Source organism: Schistocerca gregaria, chromosome 2, assembly GCF_023897955.1.
Source record: "Schistocerca gregaria isolate iqSchGreg1 chromosome 2, iqSchGreg1.2, whole genome shotgun sequence".
Taxonomy (NCBI): Eukaryota; Metazoa; Arthropoda; class Insecta; order Orthoptera; family Acrididae; genus Schistocerca; species Schistocerca gregaria.
The window spans coordinates 988,455,802-988,480,511 of NC_064921.1; the positions used below are offsets into that span (position 1 = coordinate 988,455,802).

General features: G+C 45.2%; 2 protein-coding genes across 2 annotated transcripts in view; one reads left to right on the top strand and one right to left on the bottom strand.

The window, feature by feature from the left end:
* Positions 1-3,983, bottom strand: part of LOC126335480 (Golgi apparatus protein 1) — a 130,443-nt gene extending 126,460 nt beyond the window's left edge. Inside the window, exon 1 of the mRNA XM_049998799.1 lies at positions 3,568-3,983. Coding sequence (XP_049854756.1) covers positions 3,568-3,867 — 300 coding nt within the window. The 5' untranslated portion in view covers positions 3,868-3,983. The remainder of the gene's footprint in view (positions 1-3,567) is intronic.
* A 74-nt stretch (positions 3,984-4,057) lies between these two features.
* LOC126335481 (DNA primase large subunit) overlaps positions 4,058-24,710 on the top strand; it is a 73,538-nt gene continuing 52,885 nt past the window's right edge. The window contains exons 1-2 of the mRNA XM_049998800.1: positions 4,058-4,354; positions 16,253-16,411. Of these exons, the coding sequence (XP_049854757.1) occupies positions 16,258-16,411 (154 nt within the window). The 5' untranslated portion in view covers positions 4,058-4,354; positions 16,253-16,257. The remainder of the gene's footprint in view (positions 4,355-16,252; positions 16,412-24,710) is intronic.

Sequence of the window (24,710 nt, forward strand, 5' to 3'; positions counted from 1 at the left end):
GGAGCACATTTTAAAAAACAAGTTGAAGCAGCACTGATTCTTGTAACTGAAGTCTAGTTACTTTACAGGTTGCTGACAACCTTTTGTTTTCTGTACTTTATTTCTGATAATTTCAATTAGTGTATTCTATTCAATAGTGTCATAAGTGTTTTCTGGATCTACAACCGCTCAGAACTTAAATTTTTCTTTCTTCAATTTATTATTTATTATAAGACTTGGGGTCTGTATTGCTTTACATGGTTCTACACTTCTTCCACACTTAAACTTTTGGTAGTTGCCAATCTGCCTGTGCACATCATATTTAATACGATTTTTGGCAACATGGACATGTCCGATTCTGCTCGTCTGCTTTTTGACCTGTGACGTCATCAAGATGGCGGACACCCCCTATTGCCAGTGTATACAAAATGGCACCCATAAGGTCACTAAATATACCCACAAACAAAGATAATTAACCATGCAAAATATTTAACTTCAGCAATAAAGTGAAATTAATGATGTGGAAAGTAGAGGGTCTCAGGTGGGGACAAGCTAAATATACAGTAAGAAAGGATTCATTCGACAGCAAACAATACTGAAAAATAACAAACAGGAAATCCTCAAGAATAAACCAAACAAGAAACACCAAACAATCTGGAATAAAAAATTTTATTTGACCTACATAACCATTACTGAAACACATTGAAAACATTGCCACATACACCTGTACCTGGTTTGAGATGCAGAGACCTAGCTCAATGTCAAATTCGCAGTCACTGCTGACACTTTACACCTTCCACCAAATAGCCACATAACTGGAGAACTTTAATTGCATACGCCGTAATGTTACTCATATCAGCAACCAACCAATGACTAGTAAACTTCATCGGAACATCCATAGATAGATAGTACCAAACAAAACTGTAATAAAAAAAATGATTTTCAAACCACTAACGACATGATGAACTAACAATTCCAAAACCAAAAATAAATCAGGACCCAGTAACCAATGACACTAAAATAACATACTGCCAAGGCAGCAAAAAAACCACAACTCCCACATCATCAAGTAACACGCAGCACAAAGGTCGATATTGCACTAACATCACTCACGAACAATTTAGAAACAAAAACCACATATTAGGGTAGTAGCCACTTAGGCTACTCTAACACACCCTTGCAAACACAATCCATTTCTAACATGCTGCACCTTAATGGCATCACACAACACAACACAGCTACATCACAGGTCAAAGCAGACAGGCAGAATCGGACCCTTTTATTGACGCATACTTTTTATGTCCTATTTTCATATCACATTACTTTCTGTGATGTAGAATGGAAAGTAAATGCATCACTTACTTGGAAAAAGCAAGCAGTCAGGATACTGTGTAAACCAGAAAACTGATCATCACGCAAAGGAGACATTCAGTTGTTATTCTATCCTGAACTTTCCACTATCTGATCATCTTGTGGTTAACACAAACACAGTACAGGACAAAGAAATTAGTTCTGGATAGACTTTTCCTTCCTGTTGTCTACAAATCAGAATTAGGTTCTGTGTTCCAGTGCAAAACTCTTCAATAAGTTCCCACTAGTCATGCGGCTCAAAACTGAGTGATCCAATAAATTATAATGAAAATTGCAAACATGTTTTCTTAGTAGCCTAATTACCCCTACAAATTATGACATTACCTAAACCAAAGAACTGATGATCCGTACATGCTATATGACCAATATCAATGCTTGTTGTACAGTGGGCTTAATTCTAATAGCACACATACATAGGCCCTACAGCTAGGCATAGGATAAATATCGATGCCATACAAATACTAAGTTAAGAGAAAGAGACAAGCAGGAGCTACTTAATATAACTGAGGAAGCAGAAGTCCTAGCATTTCACAAAGGACTAACATCAGCTTGAAATATCTGTCCCTACATACATTTTCTAGATGTCACTGAAGTGACTACTTCTGCTATATGGCAACTAACACAGGGAGAGTCATATGTGCATTACTTCTAGACAGACATATCCTTAGGCCAGCCAGTTCATAAAATCCATGCGTACCTGTGAGACCTGATTGTTTCGGTCAATGTCATAAAAATATGTGATGATCAGAGCTAAGTTAAATTAATGAGTGATCACAGTAAAATACAGAGGAATAAAATAACCATTTGCAGGAGAGACAGAAAAAAGCACTCCAGAATTAGAAGCTTGATGACCAAACTAGGCTAAGTCTTTCTTCTTAACACACTATGTGTAAAAGCAAAGAAATGGAATAAATTTTGTTATATTGTGTAATTATTCAAAGTAGATAGTCCGATTCAAGCCAAATTGTGATCTGAGCTACCATTTGCAAAGTGATTTACCCCTTATAATATGTGGTGCAGAGATTCTTGGGATTAGCCAAAGCATTTGATACTGCTTGGTCAGTTCAAACTAAATTGTCACCTTTCAATCTAACCTTGGCCTTGGGTTATGTTACACATCAGTATGTCACTGCAATCTCCATTCCAAAACAGCAATATTGACAGTAAAAAAAATTTCCCAAGGTTCTGTTTGAGCACATCTAATGTCACATGCCATATTATCATTATGCTAAACGATGAAGCAGATCTCTGGTGCTGGCAGGTTCAGTTGACATGATTGATGAATGCCACAAGAAAGACACTTGTGGGACATTACAGTTGGGAAGGAATCCATGTACTATACAATAATGTCAAATTCTGGGGGAAGTAGGCAGCATTTTCTTTCATATATCTGGTTGAAATAAACTTTCTCATGAATGTGTACTTAGTTTTGCAGACTAAGTCTCTTGCTCCACACAAGTCACCCTGATCCACTGCTGTAATCGCGTGCAAATCCACATTTGTACTGGTACCCAACAGTGTCTCAACTGTTTCTCTAGATGTTCTAGACGAAATAAGATATGATGATGTCTGTAAAATACGGTAAGCTTGTTGCTGAATATACCGCACCACAAAACCAGTCAGTCAGAAAGAGAATTACGACAAGGAAATACTAGGTACCATCGCACCTAATATAGCTGACTGAATCAAACCACTAATTAAGATTGAAAATTGAGACCTGTGTGATAATTACTTTATTCAAGTTTTTTTATAGTCAAAATACCCCAGCTGAAAACCATACCAGTAAATAAAGGAATAGGGGTGGGGGTTATTACACGGTAAATGCATACTAGTAATTAAAGGAATGGGGGTGGGGGCTATTACTCCGTAAATGAATTAGGCCTACACTGTTTCCAGTGTGTTACCTTTTTATATTCTGCTGTTTCTGAAGGTCTGAAAAGAAGGGCGGCAATATGACATGTGATATTCGATTAGAGCTCACCGAAAATGGGACCTGACGGTCCAAAATGTCATGGTTGAATATAAAGTAATCGGTACATGAATCTTAAGTTCCACGTCTGAGAGGCAGTGAAAGTAATGGTAACGACAAAGCAACTGATATAAACATAATGGTACCAACTACACCTGTCAGATTTCAAATGTAAACAAAGCGACAATATAATTACTGAATGGATGTGCGTGTAGCTAAATAAAAAAAAAAATTGTGTAAATTCTCACCTTGAAAGACTGTATGCATTCCAGCACCGTCAAGTCATCGTTGTTTGGCAGATTACCGCACCATCTCTGTAAATCCAGTTTACAATGTTCATCATGTAATAATGGAATCACAACTGGGCTTCTTTTATTTCTAAGTGCATTAACTGCATCACTGCCAGCTGAAACTTTATTGGGTTCTAAACTATTAAGACTTTTGCCGAATGCAATTATTTCATTTGCTTGAATGCCGCCCCCTTGCAAAGCACAAAAAATCTGAAACTGTACATGTAAAATTAAAACAGAAATGTCACGCCACCCCATACTTTTTTTTCTACAGATGTGTCACCAGAAATATTGCATGTTATAGAAATGTCAACAATCACACATCACCACTACACACAAGTTCTGTATATACTAGTCCGAACCAGAGATAATATACCAGATTAACGCCACGTACATCGAAGTTGATAAATCGAAGTGATTGCGATATACATCACGAGAATTTGCGACCACCTATATCGATACTGTGAATTTCGGCGGGAAAGTGTAGTGGATTGTGGAGTATTGTTTTTGTATTGAGCTGGTTTAGTTTATATGTAGTTCATTAATCCTTCAGTACCAATAGCACCAATGTTTCGAAAATTCATGCAGGACATCTGAGACGGCAGTCTGTTTTTAACATATTTATATCGCATATCCCATTATGTAGATAATATAGTTTCGTGCCAAGTGTTAGTTGCTCATTATTGGACATCCGATTATACTAAACTAAAAAGAAGAAAAGAAAAGGTTGTTGCTCCTGTTTGAGGTAATTATCAGAATCCACAGTAAAATCAGTAATAATTGTATTGTAAGCGGCTGTATGTCAGTTGCTTGTAGAGACATTTGCTCAAGTATGATTACTGTAGCATTTTCTGTGATCTCACTTCTCGTATTATGATATCTTTTAATCGTTTCAGATATTGGGCTACACCCACTGCACAACTAACACCTTTTCACTACACATCATACGTAATTTTCCGTTCTATCAAAGAAAAAAATCTGTAGCATTTTGTGTTTGCTTCTCAAAGTACTGCGAAGTTAGTGGCAAAGGGTACTCCCCATTGTACCATTATTTTGACTCCTCATACCATTTGTTTGCGAAGTGCGGGAAGAATGTTGCTTGAATGCCTACGTGCGCGATATAATTAGTCTACTCTTGTCTGAATGTTCTGTAACGTTTGCGATGTATTCACAGATTCTTCACTAAAAATTGGTAGTTGAAACTTCGTAAATTGGCCCTCACGTGATAGTTGACGTCCGTCTTAAAAGTATCTACCAGCTCAAGTTTTTCCGGTGTCTTTGTGATCCTCTTCCAAGTGTCATCGAACATGTTATGTTCAGTATCCGCCAGTTTGGTGCAGATTCCATACGATTTAGCAATATTTTTGGATGAGTTTCACGAGTGATTTCTAAGCAGCTCTCTATATAGAAGGACTGCACTTTCCATGTATGCTAGTAATTGACATCTGCCACTTGCTATACCAGCAACTGAACCTATTTTATATTTCATGTCCCCACAAAACAGAACCTATGTTATATTTCTCATCCCTACAAATTGCCGCACCAAGTATTTCTATGAGTAGACTGAATCCAGTTGTGACCCATTGTTGTTGTGATCATAGCATGCTTTATTTTTTGTTTTGTAAACTTGCGATTTTTCATTTCAGAAGGTAAAAAGCAAGATGCCAGTCATAACACCGTTTTGAAAACTTATCAAGATCTGATTGAATATTAGTGCAGTTGGTTTCAGCAAGTACTAAAGGGACCTGGAGGCCCCGATCAAGATCTTGAAGAGGCTGTTCTGGCTACCATTGAGGGTACAAACGATGCCTTTTGTGTGAGCTTCAAGCTCATACTTGAATCACTTAAGTGACTGGCAGATTAGGATGAAGTCAACATTGCTTGCAGACTGCTCACAGCTAGCATCATTGGCCTCAAACAGATTCCTCCCTGTTTTGGGCTGAGTAGAAGGCTTGAACTAAATATTACAAATATTCTTTCTATGATAAATTAGGCTACAATCTCTTGTACTGGGGCCATAATGCTGAGAATTGCAGTGCCCTCTATGTGGATCAGTGGTGCACTACACATCAGAGATTATAATAGTTATAGGAGAACCTGTAGTATTAATGTAAGACCCAACAAAATGCTCCTTCCCCTCCAACCACACATAGATGATTCAATTGAAATCCTGGTGACCAGTTGCCGAAATATTCAGAAGTAGTGCTGGAACTCACACAATGCTATATGTAAAAATCTGCTAAGAAGTCTAAATTGCTAGCAATGAGAGATTTACATTAAATGAAGGTCTATATCTAAAGGGAAGGCAAGTGGAAAGTAGAGGTGATGGGTCTGGTGCAGTAGACAAACTGAAATCCACCGTGATCAAAGATTGGTCAAGACTCGGTATCAAGGGTTTACATAAACTTGTAATTGGGTGTTTCAGTTGATTGTCAGACTCATCCCTAGACATTATCAAAAAATTTAGAATTGCTTAAGCTCTCTTGTACATATATACCCCAGTCATACCGGCATTGGAGACTTTGATCAATAAACAGTCAGTTGGGATAGTTACAGTTTGTAAGTGGTGAGCACGCCAATACATTAAGTGAAACAACACTTAATGCTTCATTTGAAAACTGCTTAGAACATGACTGATATATTTGACCTTAGGGAAAAAATATACATGACCTATTTGAAGATGTCCACATTGGAATTGGTGTAGGTGACCATAATGTGGTTGTAGCAACAATGTTTACTAAAGCACAAAGGACAACTAAAATAAGTAGAAAGATCTATATGTTCATTTAACTAAATAAAGAGGCAGTATGTAATGTCACATCTGTGGAAGGAAATTGAAACATTTCACTGGATTGAAGAACTGTGGCTCAAGTTGAGAAGAATAAATTGAAGTAGCACATAATAGGTACATATCCATCAGAACAATGCATGATGGGAGAGGACCTCCTGGTATAAAGTTTTTGCAAATAAGCTTCTAAAGGAACTGTCATGTTACACAATAATGGTCTTCTATCCAAAGACTGTTTTGATGCAGATGTACAGGGTACTCTGTCCTCTGGAAGCCTCATCATCTGCCAATAACTACTGCAGTTTACATCCTTCTGAATCTGCTCACTGCATTCATCTCTTGGTCTCCCTCTATGATTTTTACCATTCACTCTTTCCTCCAATACTAAACTGATGATTCCCTGATATCTCAGAATGTGTCTAATTAACCAATCTCTTCCTTTAGTCAGGTTCTGCCACAAATTTCTATTCTCGCCAGTTCTGCTTCAGTACTTACATGATCTACCTATCTGATCTTCAGCATTCTTCTGTAGCACCACATTTCAGAAGCTACTACTCTCTTCTTGGCTGCACTTTCACTTCTGTACGTAGCTGCACTTCATACAGATACCTTCCGAAAAGACTTAAAAACTATTCGATATTAAATTTCTTTCCTTCAGAAATGCTGTTTTTGCCATTGCCAGGTCATCTGTTATTTTGCTGGCCAAATACACTCCTGGAAATTGAAATAAGAACACCGTGAATTCATTGTCCCAGGAAGGGGAAACTTTATTGACACATTCCTGGGGTCAGATACATCACATGATCACACTGACAGAACCACAGGCCCATAGACACAGGCAACAGACCATGCACAATGTCGGCACTAGTACAGTGTATATCCACCTTTCGCAGCAATGCAGGCTGCTATTCCCCATGGAGACGATCGTAGAGATGCTGGATGTAGTCCTGTGAAACGGCTTGCCATGCCATTTCCACCTGGCGCCTCAGTTGGACCAGCGTTCGTGCAGACCGCGTGAGACGACGCTTCATCCAGTCCCAAACATGCTCAATGGGGGACAGATCCAGAGATCTTGCTGGCCAGGGTAGTTGAATTACACCTTCTAGAGCACGTTGGGTGGCACGGGATACATGCGGACATGCATTGTCCTGTTGGAACAGCAAGTTCCCTTGCCGGTCTAGGAATGGTAGAACGATGGGTTCGATGACGGTTTGGATGCACCGTGCACTATTCAGTGTCCCCTCGACGATCACCAGAGGTGTACGGCCAGTGTAGGAGATCGCTCCCCACACCATGATGACGGGTGTTGGCCCTGTGTGCCTCGGTCGTATGCAGTCCTGATTGTGGCGCTCACCTGCAAGGCGCCAAACACGCATACAACCATCTTTGGCACCAAGGCAGAAGCGACTCTCATCGCTGAAGACGACACGTCTCCATTCGTCCCTCCATTCACGCCTGTCGCAACACCACTGGAGGCGGGCTGCACGATGTTGGGGCGTGAGCGGAAGACGGCCTAACGGTGTGCGGGACCGTAGCCCAGCTTCATGGAGACGGTTGGGAATGGTCCTCGCCGGTACCCTAGGAGCAACAGTGTCCCTAATTTGCTGGGAAGTGGCGGTGCGGTCCCCTACGGCACTGCGTAGGATCCTACGGTCTTGGCGTGCATTCGTGCGTCGCTGTGGTCCGGTCCCATGTCGACGGGCACATGCACCTTCCGCCGACTACTGGCGACAACGTCGATGTACTGTGGAGACCTCACACCCCACGTGTTGAGCAATTCGGCGGTACGTCCACCCGGCCTCCCGCATGCCCACTATACGCCCTCGCTCAAAGACCGTCAACTGCACATACGGTTCACGTCCACGCTGTCGCGGCATGCTACCAGTGTTAAAGACTGCGATGGAGCTCCGTATGCCACGGCAAACTGGCTGACACTGACGGCGGCGGTGCACAAATGCTGCGCAGCTAGCGCCATTCGACGGCCAACACCGCGGTTCCTGGTGTGTCCGCTGTGCCGTGCGTGTGATCGTTGCTTGTACAGCCCTCTTGCAGTGTCCGGAGCAAGTATGGTGGGTCTGACACACTGGTGTCAATGTGTTCTTTTTTCCATTTCCAGGAGTGTAGCAAAATGGATCTACTGCTTAAAGAGTATTATTCCCTTTTCTAATTCCCTCATCACCACCTGATTAAATTTGTGTACATATCCTTATTTTGCTTCTATTTATGGTCATCTTATATCCTACTTTTAAGACCTTGCCCATTCCTTTCAACTGTTCTTCCAAATCGTATACAGTCTCTGACAGAATTACAGTGTCATCGGCAGACCTCACGCTAAATGTACAGACTGAGTAATATTGGGGTTATGTGCAACCCTGTCTCACTCCCTTCTCAACCACTTCTTTCTTTCGTGGCCCTTAATTCTTCTAACTGCCTTCTGCTTTCTGTTCAAGTTGTAAATAGCCTTTTACTCCTACTACCTACAAAATTTCAAAAAGTAATAGTGACGTCATAACAAGCCACTAACCTGCTGAAGTCAAAAACTGTTGGTTGAGTATCATATTGTATATGAAATCCTCCATACCCTTACCTGTGGTCAAGGAATAGAAACATGCAGTGGCATCATGCATGTGGACACATCAAAGATTAAGCAGGAGTGCACTGACAAAGAGGTCATACGTGTTTCAAGTTGTCAGGGTGGCCACTACTGTTTTGAATTACAATAGTTTTCCTACATAATATTAGGCATGGCAATGTGTTGTGATTTTGGTGTTTCCATATTTTTGTCTACCCTCTGCACATACTTTTGGGCAGGAAGTCAATAGTGAGGCAGCTACATGGATACTCTGCAAATCACATTTAAGTGCCTGGCAGAGGGTTCATCCTTCACAATTCTTTATTATTCCAATCTCATATAACGCACATAAACAAACACCAATATCCTTCTGTACGAGCTCTGATTTCTCTTATTTTATAGTGGCGATCGTTTCTCCCTATGTAGGTCGGTGTCAACAAAATATTTTCGCATTCGGAGGAGAAAGTTGGTGATTGGAATTTTGTGAGATGTAGAAGTAACTTTGAGTGTGCCCCAGGGAAGTGTGTTGGATTCCTTGCTGTTCATGTTGTATTTTAGTGATCTTCTAGACAATATGAATAGTAATCTTAGACTTCTTGCAGATGATGCAGTTATCTATAATGAAGTACTGTCTCAAAGAAGCTGCATAAATATTCAGCCAGATCTTGATAAGATTTCTAAATGATGCAAAGATTGGCAACTTGCTATTTATACATTTCTCCCACCTCTCTAGCAAACTATGAATGCCACACCAAAGAAACAGTTCTTCTTCTGAAGCGAACAAGTCAGCGAGCCATTTTTGTACATTTTCATGTGAATTGAAGCGTTATTCATTGAGTGTGTCTCCCAGTGATGCAAATGGGTGATAATCGAATGGAGCTAAATTTGGATACTAAGCACATGCCCTAGTATTTCCCATCTGAATGCCTCAATCGTTTCCCTGACCTGTTTTGCTGTGTGGTGGTGCGTTATCATGTAGAAATATGATTTTGTATTGCCTTTTATCTTATTCCCGTCATTTTTCATGTTATGCTCGATCTAAAACAATCATTTGCTGTTGATAGCTGTGAGTGTTAATGGTTTCACCAGGTTTCAGCAGCTCATAATAAATTACTCCCTTCTGATCCCACCGAACACAGAGTATCGTCTTCTTTCCAAAGCAAGTTAGTCTTGTGGTGGATGTTGATGGTTTGCCTGGATTCACCCATGATTTACTGTGCTTAGGATTCTCAAAATATATCCACCTGTCACTATTTGATGAAGAAACGACTTTCTTTTGCATATGGTGAGCAGCATTTCACATGTGGTCTTCTGATTTGCTTGTTGTCTTTCATTCAATTCATTTGGAACACATTTTCCAACTTTCTGCACCTTCCCTGTAGCTTTCAACCGAAGATAATTTATTTATTTATTTTTTGCATCACATTTAATGTTCCACAAGTTCCCGTTGAGTCTGAGTATCATCTTCATCCAGTTAGGCCTCCAATTCTTTGTCTTCGAACTTTTTAGTTTCCTGCGCTTGTCGTTTCTCATGTCCAAATCACCACTTTTGAAGTTTTTGAACTGCTTGAAACACTGTTTTCCCAAGAGCATGTTCGCTGAAAATTTCGGCAAGCATTTGATGCAATTCTGCAGCAGTTTTCGTCAAATGATAACATAACAGAAAACCATTGCTGTCCACAAAATTTAGTTCCTAGACACAAAACTCAACATGTTTACACGGGTTTGAAACAGATACCAATGTACGGGACTTGGGTTAGGTTTGTTGACATTCCTCGTCAGCCGTTACAGGAAGCAGATGGCCCCGCAGGAGCAGTCTCACAGGTCCTACACTGGTGGCTAGCACCATCTATACTGAAATTCCGGTTTCATACTTCTAGACCTGATACCTTCATGTAACACTTTGTAGTGATATGAAATTGAATAAAGTCATGGATAAAGTGGGTGGTAGGCTTCGGTTTATTGGTAGAATCCTGGGGAAGTGCGATGAGGCTACAAAGGAGACAGTTTACAAAACACCCGTTCAAGTGACTAGACTATTGCTCAAGTGTATGTGGCCGTTACTGAAGGGGATTGACAGGGGATATTGAATGTATACAGTGAAGAGCAGCACAAATGGTTCCTGGTTTTGTCTGACCCATGGGACAGGCTCAGTGAGATGTTGAAAGAACTGAACTGGCTGACTCTTGAAGATAGACGTAAGCTATCCCGAGAAAGTCTACTAATAGTTTCAAGAACCAGCATTAAATGATGAACTCTAGGAATATACTACAATATAGACACATTGATCAAAAGGGATTGTGAGGATAAGCTTAGAACAATTACAGCATGCATAGAGGCATTCCAACAATCCTTCCTGCTCTCCATACATGAATGGAATGTACAATAGGATGTAGCTTCTGCCATGCTCTTCAAGGTAGTTTGCAGAGTATAAATGGAGATATAGATGGAAGAATTGCAAAATTAGCTTTGCAAACTTCCATTTATTGATGTCATATGGAACAATTTTTTGGCACAGTTCCATGCACAGCCACAAAGTACTCTTACGGAAATGTCATGTAAGGATAACATGGTGTCCATACTCGAACTTCAAGTACTAGGCACTGTGTAAAAATTTAGGTAACACTAACAACTGTCTCACAGCACATTTACACTCTTACGAAAATTGCTGTAAAAATCAGACACAGTTTATAAATAATTGCTAGTATTTGTAAATATGACATTATGTACGAAGTGTCTTTGGTTCACAACGTAACTTACTCTTGCAGGTAAAGGTCAGATTAAGTTTATCAGTGTTTATTGTAGATTAAGAATTAATCTGTTTATTTAAATGGCCATCACGTAGCCATTGGTCTCACAGAGAAAATGTATCTGGTTTGTACCTGCTGACACATTCCACATCATGGCAACTTGCAGTGAATGCGACCACAGAGCATGTGAAAAATTAAAATAAAACTATTTGTGTTTTTGCTTGTAATGGTCATGTTAGTGCTTCACCTACATCTACGTCTTCGACACTCTGCAAACCACTTTATGGCACTGTTCCATTACTTGCTTGCTGCTTGGTCTTTGGGTCTTAATGGCACGCTAAGCATGGTGATCAGAAACCCAGGAAAGGTTATCTGGCAAAGCTGCAGCATTTTCTCTTTTGGTGCTGTTGTTGCTCAGGTGTAAGGAAGCACAGTACTTGCCAGGCAGGTGTACGCACAAGATTATGTGTTATGTTTATTACTATCTCTTTACTACTGGATTCTCCCTCATGACACTGGTTTCTCTGAACATCACAGGTGGCAAATGACTTTACAATATGTGCTTGGTTCTCACCACCTACCTTTAGTTAATTTCTGTGGTTTCAGCATTTCTTTTCATTAGCTACACTTTTTCTGCATTTCCTTTGATCTTACATTTTTTGTTTGTTTCCTGACCTGTATTATTTTGCCTTCCTCCACCCCCCCCACCCCCCTCCAAATACCTGTCTACCACATGTAATGCACTTAGTTTTCCACTCTTAAGAATCTTCGGGGTTTGGTTTCCCCTTTCAACTTTTAAGTTCTGTGGCTTTCAAATCTTGTTCTGTGGAGGTTCCAACAATTGGTCTTTCATTCTCATTGTGTCCTGTAAGTCTCCCTGTTCTATTCCCTTCAACCTTCTGCCAGAAGGACCCACTACCTCTGAAAGCTCACACATTTCCACATCTCTTGTGTGTTCTCTCCTGTTACCTCTTGGTAAGCAGATTTCTTTTCTATCCATATTAGGCCTATATTCACTCATTACTAGTGGGCACCTTTTCTCTTTTTGGCTTCAGAAACAATAGTCATAAACATCCATGGCATTCACTTCCATAGCAATCCCTGGTTCCTCACTGAGAGCTGGTCAGTACTTTTCTTAGGTCATATTTGAAACATGTTTGCCCACATAAACACCTATGCAACATTAACAGAATGTCATACTTCGATGCATTTTGTCGTCATGCATAGCAATAAGCTCATCACGATTACTTGCAGCAATTTTTCCTTTCAGGAACAGGTAATGTATGACACTGTGAGCTTCTGTGTGCTCAGTATGTTGTGGAATCTTGCTTTTCTTAAATTTACTACAGGGTGTTCTGGAAAGGAATAACACTGTAAAATTTGAGCAACAAACACCACAGAAATGTGACTGCTCTGAAATGCTTAGTAAGAAGTTCTTCTTCAATGTTATCCTGGATAGCATATGTCATAAAACCAATGCTCCACTAACAACCATATGAAATATTGCTGCTCCTCACGTAGTGGAGTCGTTGGAGTCATAGATAGGCGTAATGAAAAAGAATGCTAGACATATTTCAGCTATCGTGCAAAGTATTTCATCAGAAGTAGAAAACTCACATACATAGGTGGCCATTGTCTCCACTCAAGAGTCATTGGCCTTATGTGTGTGAGTTCTTGTGTGGATATGAGAGGGTTTTCTATTCCTGAAGAATATGCAAAAGGTGAAATATTTCTAAGTTTTTTTCTTTTATCTGTGACTCAATGCCTCCTATATACACTCCTGGAAATTGAAATAAGAACACCGTGAATTCATTGTCCCAGGAAGGGGAAACTTTATTGACACATTCCTGGGGTCAGATACATCACATGATCGCACTGACAGAACCACAGGCACATAGACACAGGCAACAGAGCATGCACAATGTCGGCACTAGTACAGTGTATATCCACCTTTCGCAGCAATGCAGGCTGCTATTCTCCCATGGAGACGATCGTAGAGATGCTGGATGTAGTCCTGTGAAACGGCTTGCCATACCATTTCCACCTGGCGCCTCAGTTGGACCAGCATTCGTGTTGGACGTGCAGACCGCGTGAGACGACGCTTCATCCAGTCCCAAACATGCTCAATGGGGGACAGATGCGAAGATCTTGCTGGCCAGGGTAATTGACTTACACCTTCTAGAGCACGTTGGGTGGCACGGGATACATGCGGACGTGCATTGTCCTGTTGCAACAGCAAGTTCCCTTGACGGTCTAGGAATGGTAGAACGATGGGTTCGATGACGGTTTGGATGTACTGTGCACTATTCAGTGTCCCCTCGACGATCACCAGAGGTGTACGGCCAGTGTAGGAGATCGCTCCTTACACCATGATGCCGGGTGTTGGCCCTGTGTGCCTTGGTCGTATGCAGTCCTGATTGTTGCGCTCACCTGCACGGCGCCAAACACGCATACGACCATCATTGAAACCAAGGCAGAAGCGACTCTCATCGCTGAAGACGACACGTCTCCATTCGTCCCTCCATTCACGCCTGTCGCAACACCACTGGAGGCGGGCTGCACGATGTTGGGGCGTGAGCGGAAGACGGCCTAACGGTGTGCGGGACCGCAGCCCAGCTTCATGGAGACGGTTGGGAATGGTCCTCGCCGATACCCTAGGAGCAACAGTGTCCCTAATTTGCTGGGAAGTGGCGGTGCGGTCCCCTACGGCACTGCGTAGGATCCTACGGTCTTGGCGTGCATTCGTGCGTCGCTGTGGTCCGGTCCCAGGTCGACGGGCACGTGCACCTTCCGCCGACCACTGGCGACAACATCGATGTACTGTGGAGACCTCACGCCCCACGTGTTGAGCAATTCGGCGGTACGTCCACCCGGCCTCCCGCATGCCCACTATACGCCCTCGCTCAAAGTCCGTCAACTGCACATACGGTTCATGTCCACGCTGTCGCGACATGCTACCAGTGTTAAAGACTGCGATGGAGCTCCGTATGCCATGGCAAACTGGCTGACACAGACGGCGGCGGTGCACAAATGCTGCGCAGCTAGCGCCATTCAACGGCCAACACCGCGGTTCCTGGTGTGTCCGCTGTGCCGTGCGTATGATCATTGCTTGTACAGCCCTCTCGCAGTGTCCGGAGCAAGTATGGTGGGTCTGACTCACTGGTGTCAATGTGTTCTTTTTTCCATTTCCAGGAGTGTATAAGGAATAGCATTCTAACCTTCTCATATTGTTGTTATTCCATCTTGCACTTTCCATTGTTTATTGCTTTACTAATACACTGATCAGCTAGAACATTATAACCACTTATGTAATAGCCAGTATTTCCACTTTCTTCACTGATAACAATGACGCACCATGGTATGGAAGCAGTGTGAGACCTTGGTAGGTGCCTGGAGGAAGTCAGCACCACATCTGTACACGTGTCACCTGATTCCCGTGAATTCCAGGGACTGTGGCAATGAGCTCTGATACTACATTCAATGACATCCCAGGTGTATTCGATCGGCTTCAGATCTGGTGAGTTGGGAGGCCAGCACATCAGTTGGAACTCACCATTGTGTTCCTTGAACCATTCTCAGACTGCTGGATTTGTGATGGGGCTTATTTTCTTGTTGAAAAATGCCATTTCTGTGAGGAAACATGATCATCATGAATGGGTGGACATGGTCTGCAACCATGTAAGATACTCCTTGGCTGCCATGGCACCTTGCACAAGCTCCACTAGATCCACGGATGCCCATATAAATGTTCCCCAGAGCATATTACAGCTGCCTCCAGTTTGTCATCATCCCGCAGTACATGCGTCAGGGAGCTGTTCCCCTGGAAGACGATGGATGCGTGCCCTCCCATCAGCATTATGAAGAAATATAGGGATTCATCAGACAGTGCAACAATCTGCCACTGCACCAACTTCCAGGGCTGATGGTCACATGTCCATTTCAGTCATAGTTGCCAATCTTGTGGTGTTAACTTTGGCACATGCATGGGTTGTCGGCTGCAGAGGTCCATTGTTAGAAATGTTTGGTGCACTTTGTGTTGATAGACACTTGTACTCTGCCCAGCATTTAAGTTAGTTCTGTGACAGTGCACTGTCTGTCCTATTTTACCGGAGTGTCCATTCTGCAACGTCCAATATCTACAGTGAGGGGTCACTGCCCAACGCCACAATGTCTGAACACGGTTTCGCCTTTGTTTAGACATGTGTTGAAGAAACTCACCAAAGCAATTCTTGAACACTCAGTCGTGCAGTTTCTGAAATGCTCATGCCATGCCTCCAGACAGTCACAGTTTGCTCTTGGTCAGAGTTGGATAGATCACATGCCTTTCTCATTCTACACACGGACAGCATGTTCACTGATATTGCATGCATTGTGTGGGTCTCTGACTAGCTGTTATTCCTCGTCAAGTGATGTTGCTGTCAACTGGGCAGGTTTATATCGCTTGGAGGTTGGTGGTCAGAATGTTCTGGCTGATCAGTGTATATTTTCATATTATTGAGCAGTGAATATTAATTTCCACATTTTTCTTACCAGTTACCATGGATATATCACGAAAGAAAAGGAGAGTAGCAAAAGCCATTGTGGATGGACTGGCAGAACTGTATCCACATGATGTGCAGCTGTATAGAACGCCTCCTTTGATGACTATTTCTCTTTCTGAATTTGAGGAACTAGCAGTGGCTAGACTGAAAGGTACCTTAATTGAGATATTATTAAATTGTAAGGTGGATCTAATGAGTTAGCCTTTTTGAATGGAAATTTTTGTGTTCCAATGTTGATTAACATCTACATCTTATTAGTATGTATTATGAGAGTTCACTACATAATTGCTTCATTTTCCTGTATTGACTGTATTACTCTCATGTTTGATTGTCCCTTGTCTGTTTAAGTAATATACTATATTAATCTTATTAAGTGACTGGTACAGTGTTTTATTATTCTTTTCTTGGAATGGTGCGTCGCAGGGTACAAGAGACCCTCTGGCGGTTTAAGTTCCTCAGACTTCTTGTGTATGCTGCATTCTGGCAGCTATGCCAACACAGGATGTTGATTACTTACTTCAGTCATTTGTTTCATGCATTCGGCTTATTTCCCTAGTTATTTTATCAATTTTGTTAGCTCCATAAGGTAGGTTCTTCTTGCGTATGTTATTATTTTTTATCTAAACAGACCACAAGAGCATATCAGAATCACATATTATCACTTAACTATTTCCTTTTTAACAATTTAAAATTTATTAGTGTTTTTAATGTATTACATTGTATCACTATAATAAGGTATGCATTTAATAAGCCCATGGCAGACATAACCTGTTGCATTCTGTACAATTTTTTAATTGACAAATATGTGCTGATTTACCATGACATCTAATGAGCTTACAACACAAACATGTTTCCTGGCCCCCTGTGGGTTCGGGGGTAAGAATAGGCCCACGGTATTCCTGCCTGTCGTAAGAGGCGACTAAAAGGAGTCTCAAACGTTTTGGCCTTGTGAGATGGTCCCCTAACGGGTTTGACCTCCATCCTTCTAAATTTTCCGAAGAGCGAGCCGATTGGGGAAGGGCGCCTTACAAGGAGCGATGTGTCCATCAAGCATTACCATCTCTAGCCAGGTTTGTCGTCATCGCTTAGCAGTCCCGCTCACCTACCATCTCTTGGGCGTGGATTTGTTCTTGGGTGCGGTCTCTTGCAGTCTGCTATGCTGTGCCGCTTTATGCGCCAATGACGATATTGGACTACATCACCTGAAATCCAGCACGGTAGCCAGTCCGTTGTGGTGGGGCCGCCATGTACCCTGTTGGTTGTAGCCCCCTGACTACACAGGGATCGCTCTGCTGATGCCAGCGCCGTTAACTCCCCACGTATGCCAAGGAGTAGATGCCTATCTCCTTGGGGCTTTGGGACTCCCGGCAATGGCCATCCTGCCAGGTGGTCGTTGCTGAGGCTGGGTGGCGCCCGTGGGGAGGGCCCTTGGTCGGAGTAGGTGGCATCAGGGCGGATGACCCGCAATGAAGCGTGGTACATCATCTCTTGCTGGTGGCCAGCCGCCAGCAGTCTCTAAGCGTTCCAGGGCTCAATACAACGCAACTACATATGACCCCAAATCGTTCCCCTCCCTGGCTACACCATGGGAGGAACGAAAGACTAAGGATGCCAGCGAACCATACTCGCCCCGCTACCTGGTGTGTACGAGAGCTGATGGTGAATCCTTTACATCCATGAAGCCTCAGTTCTTCGTCGAGCACTTAGAGGACAAGTTCGGGGAGGTGGAGGGCTTGTCCAAAATGCGCTCGGGCTCGGTTTTGATCAAATCGGCGTCCTCCGCCCAGTCCCGCCGGTTACTCGATTGTAACAAGCTGGGGGATGTTCCGGTTACAATCACGCCCCATAAGAGTCTTAATATGGTCCAGGGCATAATATTCCATCGGGAACGTCTATTGCAGTCCGATGACGAGCTTCGCGCCAATTTAGAGCGGCGAGGTGTTCACTTCGTCCGGCGCGTACATCGTGGTCCAAGGGATAAGCGGGTTGCCACCGGTGCCTTCATCTTGGCCTTCGAGGGTGATACTTTACCTGAGAAGGTCAAGGTGATGGTCTATCGTTGTGACGTCAAGCCATATATCCCTCCCCCGATGCGGTGCTTTAAGTGCTGGAAGTTCGGGCATATGTCTTCCCGCTGTACTTCCGGCCTCACATGTCGAGATTGTGGACGCCCATCACATCCCGATACTCCATGTGCTCCGCCTCCCATCTGTGTAAACTGCGGAGAGCACCACTCACCTTGCTCGCCGGACTGCAGGATCTACCAGAAAGAGCGCAAAATCATGGAGTATAAGACCCTGGACCGCCTGACATACACTGAGGCCAGGCAGAAGTTCGAACGCCTCCATCCTGTTCGAATGACTGCCTCTTACGCCGCGGCTACTACTGTTATGGCCCCATTAGCTCTCCCTCAGACTGCCACCTCTCAGAGCCGGAATGCTACACCTGCCCCCTTGATGGTGGGGGGCACTTCACTCCCTGCTGCTCCTGCACTACCTGCCTCAGGAGCAGCAACCCCCCAACCATCGGGGACATCAGTCCCCACTTCTAAGCTGGGGAAGCCTCAAACTTCCCCGGCTCGAATAGCATGGAAAGGGTCCCTTGGGTCCCTTCCTTCCCAGGTTTCCGCCTCTGGGAAGGGTGACGTCAGCCAATGGAAGAAAAGCAGACCAGCGGCTGATCGCAGGGCTTCCCGCTCCTCCTCCGTCCCGGAGACTGACTCGCTGGAGCCCTCCCAGCCAATAAAACCCAAGGACCAGAGAGACAGGACGAAGAAGAAGACCTCTAAGGCCAAGGACCACGCGGTGGTATCCACCCCACTGCTCCCTACAGGCTCTGCATCCGGGGACAAGGTGGAGATCCGGGCGTCCGCTGAGGACCTGGATCTCGCCGGACCCTCAGACGCCATGGAAGCAGATTGTACTGGTCCTCCATTGGTGGCAGCAGGTGACCCAGTGGCGTGATCTGCCTCCTCGGCCCCTTCACGCCTTTTTCGGACATGGACAAAGCAATACTCCAGTGGAACTGCAGCGCTTTTTTCCACCACCTTGCTGAGCTTCGCCAACTCATCAGCAGTCACCCTTTCCTCTGCATTGCCCTACAGGAAACTTGGTTTCCGGCAATGCGGACCCCTGCCCTACGTGGGTATCGGGGTTATTACAAGAACCGGGCAGCTTATGAGAGGGTATCTGGTGGAGTGTGCGTCTACATCCTTAACTCTGTCTACAGCGAATGTGTACCTCTTCACACACCTTTAGAGGCTGTCGCTGTAAGGATGTGGACGCCTCAGCCTATTACTGTCTGCAGTTTGTATCTTCCGCCAGATGGTGATGTCTCGCGTCATGTGTTGGCTGCATTGATAGCACAACTGCCTCCTCCTTTTGTGTTACTGGGCGACTTTAACGCCCATAACCCCCTGTGGGGTAGCGCCGCGATTACTGGCCGGGGTAGAGATGTTGAGACTCTTCTCTCGCAGCTTGACCTCTGCCTCTTAAACACGGGAGAGCCGACATATTTCAGCGTCGTCCATGGCACATTTTCGGCTATCGACCTTTCTATCTGCAGCCCCGGACTTTCACCATCCATCCACTGGAGTGTCCATGACGACTTATGTGGTAGTAACCATTTCCCCATCTTTCTGTCACTACCACAGCGTCACTCTTCTGAACGCCCCTCCAGATGGGCTCTGAATAAGGCTGATTGGGGCTTGTTCTCCTCTCTCGCCACTATCGCACCTCCTTCCCCTGACACCATTGATGCGGTGGTTCAGTCGGTCACCACCGGCATCGTTTCTGCGGCGGCATCTGCGATTCCCTGTTCATCCGGGTCCCCTCGGAGGAGGACTGTGCCTTGGTGGGCGCCCGAGATCGCAGAGGCGATTAGAGATCGCCGGCGGGCTCTTCAACGCCATAAGCGGCACCTCATCGTTTTTAAACAGCTCCGTGCCCGTGCCCGACGCCTTATTCGCCAACGGAAGCAGGAGTGCTGGGAACGGTATGTTTCCACCATTGGCGTCCGTACCTCTGCATCGCAGGTTTGGGCTAAGATTAGGCGACTCCATGGCTATCGGACGCCTGTCTCTGTCCCTGGGCTTTCGCTGAATGGAGTGGTGTGTACTGAGTCCGACACGATTGCGGACCGGTTAGCAGCGCATTTTGCTCAGTGTTCCGCATCTACGAATTACCCACTGGCCTTCCGCTCCCGGAAAGAGCGGTTGGAAAGTTGGAGGCTTTCCTTTCACACGCGCCACGCGGAGTCGTACAATGCTCCTTTCAGCGACTGGGAATTCCAGAGTGCCCTATCTGCTTGCCCTGATACGGCTCCTGGGCCAGACCGCATCCACAGCCAGATGCTGAAACACCTCTCTGTGAATTGCAAGCGACGCCTCCTAGATGTTTTCAACCGCATCTGGGTTGAGGGTGTGTTCCCGTCTCAATGGCGAGAAAGCATCGTCCTCCCCGTGTTGAAACCTGGCAAGAACCCGCTGGAGGTGGACAGCTACCGCCCCATAAGCCTCACCAACGTTCTTTGCAAGTTGCTAGAACGTATGGTGAGCCGGAGGTTGAGTTGGCTCCTCGAGTCTCGAGGCCTTCTGGCTCTGTCTCAGGGTGGGTTCCGCAAAGGCCGCTCTGCCGTCGATAATCTGGTCTCCCTAGAGTCTGCCGTCCGTACAGCCTTTGCACGCCGCCAACATCTGGTTGCCGTCTTCTTCGACATGCGGAAGGCGTACGATACGACTTGGCGATATCACATCCTGGCCACACTTCATGGGTGGGGTCTTAGGGGCCCGCTCCCGATTTTTATTCAGAATTTTCTGTCGTCTCGTTCCTTCCGCGTGCAAGTTGCTGCGTCCCATAGTTCCTCCCGGGTCCAGGAGAACGGGGTCCCACAGGGGTCTGTCCTCAGTGTCTCCCTGTTTTTAATTGCGATCAATGGGCTCGCTGAGGCGGTGGGATCGTCCGTCGCAGCTTCGTTGTATGCAGACGATTTCTGCCTCTACTACAGCTCCGCTGGCATTGCAGTTGCTGAGCGTCAGCTGCAGGGCGCTATCCGCAAGGCGCAGTCGTGGGCTGTAGCGCACGGCTTCCAGTTTTCGGCCGCTAAGACCTGCGTTGTGCATTTCTGCCGGCGTTGCACGGTTCACCCTGAGCCACGCCTTTACCTTGACGGTGAACCTCTTGCTGTGGTAGAGACGCATCGGTTCTTGGGACTGGTATTTGATGCCCGGTTGACTTGGCTGCCTCATATTAGGCAGCTTAAACAAACATGCTGGCGGCATTTAAACGCTCTCCGTTGCCTTAGCCACACCGGATGGGGTGCCGATCGGTCCACCCTTCTCCGGCTGTATCAAGCGCTGATCCAGTCCCGCCTTGATTATGGGTGTGTGGCTTATGGTTCGGCGTCGCCATCAGCGTTGCAATTGCTGGATCCCATCCATCACTGCGGGATCCGACTCGCCACAGGAGCATTTCGGACAAGCCATGTTGACAGCTTACTTGTGGAGGCTGGTGTTCCTCCATTGCGGATCCGGCGCGACCGACTTCTGGCCGCTTATGCTGCCCACGTTTGTAGCTTGCCAGGGCATCCCAACTACCGTCTCCTGTTCCCGCACTCGATCGTCCATCTTCCAGACAGGCGGCCCCGGTCAGGGTGTACGATCGCGGTTCGCATCCGGGCTCTACTGTGTGGGATTGAGTTTTTTCCTCTCCCGCCTGTTTTCCGGGCCAATCTCCGTCTGCCCCCTTGGTGTGTGCGCCGACCATGCATTCGGCTGGATTTGGCACAGGGTCCGAAAGACTCGGTCCCTCCTCCGGCCCTCCGCCGCCGCTTTGTTGCTCTCCTTGCCGAGTTTCCCGGATCTGCCGTGACCTATACCGACGGTTCGATGGTCTCTGGTCGCACTGGTTACGCTCTTACTCTAGAGGATCATTGTGAGCAACGGTCGCTGGCACCCGGGAACAGTGTATACACTGCCGAGTTGGTTGCCATCTATCGCGCCCTAGAGTATATCCACTCCCGCTCAGGTGAGTCCTTTGTCATCTGTAGTGACTCCCTGAGTGGTTTACGAGCTCTTGACCAGTGCTTTCCTCGTTCCCGTCTGGTGATGGCCATCCACGAGTCGCTCCATGCTCTTGCCCGTTGCGGCCGCTCCGTGGTCTTTGTTTGGACCCCAGGTCATGTCGGCATCCCGGGCAATGAGCGGGTTGACACGCTGGCTAAACAGGCAGTGAGTTCACCGGCTCTGGAACTCGGCCTTATGGAGTGTGATCTCCTGTCGCTTTTGCGCCAGAAAGTGCTTGGTGCCTGGGGTGACGAGTGGCGCACCCTGCCCACGCCCAACAAACTTCGGGCGGTGAAGGAGACGACCCGTGTGTGGCGCTCCTCCATGCGGGCCTCTCGGAAGGACTCTGTCGTCCTCTGCCGGCTGCGCGTTGGCCACACGTGGCTGACGCACGGCCATTTGTTGCGCCGGGAGGACCCACCGCTATGTCGCTGCGGGGCAGCTCTGACGGTGGTCCACATTTTGGTGGACTGCCCGCTTTTAGCAGGACTCAGGCAGACGTTTGCGCTGCCTGATACCCTCCCTGCCCTTTTATGTGATGACGATGCTATGGCGGACCTCGTGTTGAGTTTTATTCGGGCAGGGGGTTTTTATCGTATGATTTGAGTGTTTGTCCTTTTATTTCCTGTATTGACTTGGGCCTTTGGCCTGTGGTTTTAAATTGTGGGTTTTAATGTCATTTGGTGGCTGGCTTTTCCTTATTTTCATGGTCGGCCTACCACCTTCACACTCGGTGCGATTTTAGTTCCGTTTGTCTGGTCTTTGTCTGCCTTTCTTGTATTGTGTCGTCCCTTCTCTCAATTCTCCGTTTTTAACGACTGACAGTTTTTATTTCGTGTGATTTTATCGTGGAACAAGGGACCGATGACCTTAGCAGTCTGGTCCCTTCAATCCCACACCCAACCAACCAACCATGTTTCCTGGCTACTTACCAGAGTTTCAGAGCAGTAGCAGTGTTACAGTATGACTCGCTGGCACTGTGACCTAGTTTACACCTTATTTTAACACATTTGCTGCGACCGGCGCACCAGTGCACCCAGCCGATACTGGTGTACATGCTGTGAATGCACCTGCGCGGCGATGGGCTCGGCTGTTGCGAGGCACTGCAGTTTAGTCGGGTACAGCCATTTAGTGTGGTTTATTGCGCAGGCACTGTAAGAATGTATTGTTTTCAATTTTTACGGATGCGGTTAGCGTTTTTTCCATATAGTTTTTCTCTATTGTGGGACTGAAAATGGAAAAAAATCGTGACACAGCGGACCCTTCAGAACCTAAGAAACGTAAAATATGGGACACAATAAACGTACAAACACTAATGGATGCGGGATTATTATGAATATTAGAAGAAAGCATCTGGAAACAGAATTGGCCAGTGGGGAGGATGGGTGGGAATCCAGTAAAGAGTCTGACGGTGCCAGGTTTGCGTTAGGTGAGACTGTAGAAATGGCTGTGAATCCAAGTGACAGGGAAAGGGCAGAAGGAGTGGTAACATAGCTGATACAAGTGTTGCATTGGAAGGCAAGCCAGTTGGAGTGGTGAATTGCCCATTTGTAAAAAAAATTAGGGACTGCTAATTCAACCAACAGGAAAAAGTTCCTTAGATTATTTTCATCTTTTGCTGACGGATGAATTTCTATTGAAAGTTGTAGAAGGAACAAATCGAAACACAATTGAATTATTCCTTTCTGTGGGAATCAAAGAACAATCACGAATAAATTGTTGGAAAGATGTGACGGTTGGCTAATTGATAGTGTTCTTGGGAGTTTTCCTGCACATAGGAAATGTAAAGATGAGGAAGTTGCAGGACTGTTGGAAAAAGGACCCTTTATTTCATATGAAAGGAATAGCCGATTGTATTTCAAGAAATCATTTTCTTCTAATACTATGTGCATTGCTTTTTTCTGAAAATCCAAAACAAGGCGAACCAAAACCATCCGACAGGTTGTATAAAATACGTCCAGTTATCAATTTTTTCAATGAAAAGATGTGCCAAGTGTACTACCCTGGACAGGAACTGTCTCTGGACAAATCAATGATGTTTTGGTGTGGAAGATTACTTTTCCTCCAATAGATCAAAAATAAAAAGCACAAATAGGGCATAAAGCTATCTATTTTGACAACTCCCACTGGAATGGTCCTAAAATTTTCGGTATACACTGGCATGCTGGACAATTTAGGAGGAAGAGGCCATGCACGAAAAATTTTTCTTCGTTTACTGGATGTAAAGTTGAATGCTGGTCACCACGTGTACATGGACAATTACTATAATAGCTTCACATTGGCTAAGTTGCTCCTGTATAAAAAGACTCACGCACGGGAACTTTGAGGACGAATAGAAAGGATACACCAAGGAAATACAGAAGGCAAAGTTACAACAAGGTGAAGCCAT